A 6,100-nucleotide genomic window follows, 5' to 3' on the forward strand; every position below is an offset into this window, starting at 1 on the left:
GGATTAGTGGGAAGTCAGAGGATTGGAAAGCTTTTAAAAGCAAGCAGAGGCAACTAAAAAAGCAATAAAGGGGATGAGATGAAATATGAGCGTAAGCTAGCTGGTAATATAAAAGAAGACAGGAAGAGTTTTTTTCAACATATAAAAGATAAGGGAGGCAAGAATAGACATTGGAACACTGGAAAATTAGGCTGGAGAAGTAGTAATAGGAAACAAAGAAATGGCAGAGAAACTGAATAGTTACTTTACATCAGTCTTCATGGTGGAAGACAGCAGTGGGATACCAGAACTCCCAGAATCAGGGGGCAGAGGTGAGTGTAGTGACCATCACCAAGGACAAGGTTCTGGGGAAACTGAAAGGTCTGAAGGTGGATAAATCACCTGGACCGGATGGACTACACCGGGTTTCCTCCGGGTGCTCCGGTTTCCTCCTAAAAGTCATGAAAGATGTGCTTGTTAGGTGAATTGGACATTCTTATTCTCCCTCTGTCTACCCAAACAGGCGCCGGAGTGTGGCGACTAGGGCATTTTCACAGTAACTTCATTGCAGTGTTAATGTAAGCCTACTTGTGACACTATTAAAGATAATAATAATCGCCGAGCTGCTTGGTTTCGGATTGGGTGGCCTAACATTATAGACTGGAAGTGCTGTAACTGTACAAATGATCCTCTCCTGTGTGTTATATGGAACCGGCACATTGATCTGAGCTATGCTTTTTTTTTTGGTCTTGGCAACCCCCGCCTCCAGTGAAACCTGGGGATAACTGATGTAGACTAGAAAATGAATGACTGAACAGTAATTACATGGACAAATAATATTCTACGCATTATGTATAGCCTTTGTGTGGCTGAGGTGTGGTTTCTTGCTCCTGTTCATAAAGTTCAATCTCCAGAAAAAGATGTCGATAACATGAATGATGTGATCAGTTACAAGACATTTATCTCTGAGGTAATGAGAGAGGGAGAGGAGAAAGGGGGTGAGAGGAAGAATCAGAAGAGATGAGTGAGTGAAACTGGTTTCACCCAGCAGTGTTAAAATATTTGTGATACTTAGCTTATTTGGAAATCATGGTTTTTTTAATGTGGTAAACCCAGGCAGTAAGTCCAAATCAATTGCTTGGCCGTTGTATTTTCTATTATTTCAGTCAACGGAAAATATTTACAAACTTGCAATTCTGTTTTTTAAAAAAAATGACACTCTCTTTCCCCCTTTACACTGGAGATTCCTCTCAGGAGGAAGTTAAAAATACGCGGATTTCAAAACACGTTCTTGGGGTTTCCGTTGGGGAATCCAACAAATTTACCCTGGGCAATACATAAATGGCCAGATGTCGTGGTGATACCAAAGATCTCAGCACTCGACCACAAGACAGCTCCACACAGACACAACCGTTCGGCAGAGCCTGCGACCCTCAGGATGCCCTCGCCTCACTGTTAGTACAAACTCTCAGCTCTCTCAGCCCTGCCGGTGGCTCTTGTCCCCGGGGAGAACCGCGACTGACGGCCCGATTGTTTTTCTCTTGCAGATCTCTGCCAGCCTGTCCTGCTGTTGTCGCTGTGGGTGACAGCCGCCCTGATGTCTCCACTTGCCGTCTCCCCGCTCCCGGAATCTTCCGGAGACTCTGAGGACTTTTCGGATCCAAGCGCTGAGCTGAGGGACTTGAATCTTGAACCTTTGGCTCTTTTCATCCGGAGTGTTGCTGTGGAACTGCGCAACCGGCAAGTGAGTGTGAACTTAAGAGGAATTAATGCAAGAATGATTTAATATTTAAATGAGCCTTACCCATGATCTGTAATCAGCCCTCTGGTTGAAGAAATGATTGATACCATTTAATTAAATCCACGAATAGAACCTCCTCTTTTTTTTTACACCACCTCCTTTATTGCAGTGATTGTTTTTGTAACAACATATTTGGGTGTTATTTTCCAGCTGTGTGACATTTTTTCCTTGTGTGACGGGAAGATGAGTTCGTTACAAATGTACAACATACAACTGCCACAGCTTGGGAAGAGAGACAGGTGTTTCAGCCGGGCCTTCCAAAAGGTAAGCACTTCATTTCGAAATTTGCTTTCTCTGAAAGTGGGCAAAATCATTTTCCTTCACATGGTCATTTCCAGTGCAACAGTGCAGTATTACTGAAGTCGTTTTCTGTAGGTATCCCTAAATAGTGTGTATCTACCAGTACAACAGTCACTGAGCATTTTCAATTATCTAACTTGCTGCAGGAGCAAAATTCAAGCAAATAACAGCAGTTATCTGAACTTTCAAAATGTTCCTGAGATTACTCCTTTTTGGCTTTTATAAATTATACCAGTAAATTATTGATGGTGGTGGCAGTGGGTGAGTATATGGTTGAGTTGAGGCTTAGACCTCAGAAACTCACTGCACAAAGCCTGCAACTACATCATTACAGTTGATGCGTAATATTGATATCTGAAAGACACTAAATACTCTACATCTGCATGCACATTCTGTTTCCATAAAGCACTAATTCCTACATTTTGGTAACACTACACTTTTGCACCAACTATTTCTTTTGTAAATTGCTATAGTCTCATTAATAATTGAAAATGCCCATATAGGCTTGTCATGCTGTATCATAGAACCCCTGCAATGTGGACAGAGGCCATTCGGCCCATCAAGTCTGCATTGACCCTCCAAAAGAGCACTCTACCCAGGTGCACTCCCCTGTCCACCCCACCCCCTAACCTGCACGTCCCTGGACCCTAAGGCCAGGCCAATTCATCTAACCTGCAATTCTTTGGACTGTGGGAGGAAGCTGGAGCCTCCGGAGCAACCTCACGCAGACACAGGGAGAATGTGCAAACTCCATACAGTCTCTTAAGGCCAGAAACAAATCGGGTCTTTGGCGCTGTGGGGCAGCAGTGCTAACCACTGTGCCACCGTGCCGCTCTGTTGCCAACAGTGGAATTGCAGCACTTCAATTTTGAGAAACCAGCCACCCTTAAATGGTATTGTAGAGAAGATTCTAAGCTACAACCAACCAAGTTTACTTTTTTTGCATCTTAATAAAGGCAGAATTTAAAATGAATTTTGTCTGCATTGTAGAAATTCCTCTTCACGTGAGAGCAATTTCTCATCTTTAAATTTACTCAGACTTGAATTTACAGATTTCACCATTGATACCAGAGGGAAATACTTGCATGTTTATTAATGTTTAGACTTTTTTGTCTTCTTTGTAGAAAAAATGTTTGGCAAAGGTTGTCAAGGGCCTTGATGAATATAAAAAGCATCTATTATCTGTGAAACAGTGGATTCAGGATGAAAAGCAGCAAGCGGAATTATTGCTGGTCAGCATGAAAAATCTGTCTGATTTACTGATTCTCCAGGTAATAACTGCTAAGAGAGTATAATGAAGCAAGTGCTGTTTACAGCTCTATTACTAAGCAAGTAAGAACATCAGCAAAGTAACTAAACCAATGGACCAAGACAAAGCAAATTATTCAGTCATTGTAATCTAGGAATTTAGAAGGATCAATAGACAAATGTACAAAAGACTCTCAATTAATTATGTTTGAAATTACATATGAACAAATGTATACTGGAATTAAAAACTCCAATAGTGCGCAGGAGACTGGAAATTTGTCAGTATAATGTGCTCCTCAGTCTTAAAAAGCCTAACATTTTGTGACGCAGTCCAATGAATAAACATTACACAGGACATAGAAGCAAAAAGACTAAATTCAGCAGTCAGTTCTCACAAAAAGTGATGCCTGGAAAGTAACCGATCTGCTCCTCTGTAAATTCATCCAACTGGACAGAAAAGCAGGGACAGTGGGATCACAAATTTCCAACCAATGCCCCTGAAAATATCATTCCCTACCAGGAGCTCTCAATCATAGAATTGGCCCTCAACATTCAACTGTGAGGAAAGGGAATGTCTCTGAGAAAAGTAAATCCTTTAAAGCAGAAAGCTTCTTTATCCAATTGTGTTTTTGCAAGTAGCATGGATGGAAAATAGTTTCCATGCAATTGGCTGACTCACTAAATGCTAGTTCCCATTGAAACATGTAGGCAAACAATCCAAAGATGATTTTTACATACGGAATAGATTTTCAACTCGTCATATTATTGTTTAAGCCACAGCTAGGAATAACTTAGGGTGTTGGCTTAAATTAGTCAGTGAATTCCAAAGATTTGCTCTCAGGTTTTGAAGAAATCAGCAATGTAAGGCTCAGCCCTTGGACAAAAGGCATGCAAATATTACGCTGTAATTCACAACAAATGTTTTAGTACAATCCTTAGTAATACCTTTGATTCTGTGCCCTTGTCATAGAATCTCTACAGTGCAGAAGGAGGCCATTCGGCCCATCAAGTCTGCACCAACCCTCTGAAAGAGTACCCTACCTGGGCCCACTTCCCCGCCCTATCCCGTGCAACTGGTAACCACAACCTTGGGGCAATTTATCATGGCCAATCTATCTATCCTGCACATCTTGGTATGTGGGAGGAAATTGGAGCACCCAAGGAAACCCATGCACACACGGGGAGAAAGTGCAAACTCCACACAGTCACCCAAGGACGGAATTGAACCCGGGTCTCTGGTGCTGAGAGGCTAACCACTGGGCAACCGTGCCACCCACGGTGAATATTAATATGCAATAATATTAATTAAGCCAGAACGTTGCATTAACATTGACAGGAATCTATGATAAAGTAGGCTAAACAGAGGGACACTCCTTCATTGCTGAAGAAATCCTGCTATGTAATGACTGACTTGAGGTTGCGAGAGCCAGGATTAGAGTATGCAATTTCCTTCAGATCCCAATTTGTCATTACCATAGTTTCAGTGAGTCTTTAATGCCAGAGTGATAGGGTTTCATTTTGCTGCACCATATTCTTAGACAAGCATGTAAAGTGTATTACTGAATGCTGTATTGTTCTCTGTTTTCTAGAACAAAATTCAAGAAAGTATTACCAACCAGCACAAGGCGGCTTTTATTCCAGACAATCCTCCTAAAAGTGTCTGGGATAAGCAATTGAAAATTCACGTGATCCTTAGAAACCTTGCTCTCTTCATGGAGAGCACTGTTCGAGCCATTCGATTCATGAATTGAATCCCGACAGCTGTTCCATTATGACAGCAGTAACAACACTGTAAGAACATTTTAGTTCACAAGTTCCTGGATGAGATCTGCTTTTATAGTAGATAACAAAGTTGTTCTATATTCAGAACCAACAGTATTGGTTTTAGTTCAGCTCTGTGAGACTGAAAATAGTAATGCACCTTGGCTATTTATAATATTTATAATATTTTGAATTAATATTTATTTATTTACTAAGACTATGAATCTAGTCACGTTGAGTTATAATGTCATTTTGCACTTTGGTCTTAAACCTACTGAATTATGTTCTTACTGCGATAAGAACTGCTGCTGGTTTCACCATTACAACAATATCACAATCAAAATGAAATTTCTTAGTAGAATCTATCGAGTATTTATAATAAATTATTGTATAGTATTTAAATCCTATGTGATTAAAATGAATCATAAAAATAATTCAACAGAAACATCTTATGTATTTATTTTTGTATACAACACTGAGAACAAATATTGTACGAAAAAGATTAAAACAAATAGAATAAAATATATATTTTGACTATTCTTTCTACCTGTCTACCATTTATTTTACTTGTATATTGCTTGTATAAATGATAATGGACACAGTGAATATAAAGCGGCATTTATAATACAAAATATTCTGTAAATAACTTAAATGTCTGGAATTAGTGCCTTACAATGGGCCGGTGAGAACATTTCTGTAAATCATTCTCTTAAGAAATGCACTTTGCCAGGGATTTCAAGGTACAATATAGGTTAATATACTGTCCTTTATAGCCCAGATTAAAGAACTAAAGATCTCCTTGCCCAGCTGGCTATAATTGTCAATTTGGGTGCTTCAATCCAGTTGTAGCTTGCATGAATCCACAGCATAAAGATATCCATAATTCAGAATATAGTGAGACTAAATTGGCAATTTTATACAGAATCTGGAAGCATTGCTATTGTGAAAACTGAAAAAAAAATCATCCTAGTTGAAGGAGGTCGAGGTTTAGGCACTTCTGTGGCGGAATTT

General features: G+C 39.9%; 1 protein-coding gene across 1 annotated transcript; it reads left to right on the plus strand.

Moving 5' to 3' along the window:
- Positions 1-829: 829 nt before the first annotated feature.
- Positions 830-5,079, plus strand: LOC140425857 (interleukin-6-like). The gene is made up of 5 exons (XM_072510242.1): positions 830-977; positions 1,527-1,723; positions 1,931-2,044; positions 3,205-3,351; positions 4,918-5,079. Exons 1-5 carry the CDS (start codon positions 830-832, stop codon positions 5,077-5,079), a joined length of 768 nt encoding a protein of 255 aa, XP_072366343.1.
- The last annotated feature ends 1,021 nt before the right edge of the window (positions 5,080-6,100 follow it).

Source organism: Scyliorhinus torazame, chromosome 6, assembly GCF_047496885.1.
Source record: "Scyliorhinus torazame isolate Kashiwa2021f chromosome 6, sScyTor2.1, whole genome shotgun sequence".
In the NCBI taxonomy this organism is placed as follows: Eukaryota; Metazoa; Chordata; class Chondrichthyes; order Carcharhiniformes; family Scyliorhinidae; genus Scyliorhinus; species Scyliorhinus torazame.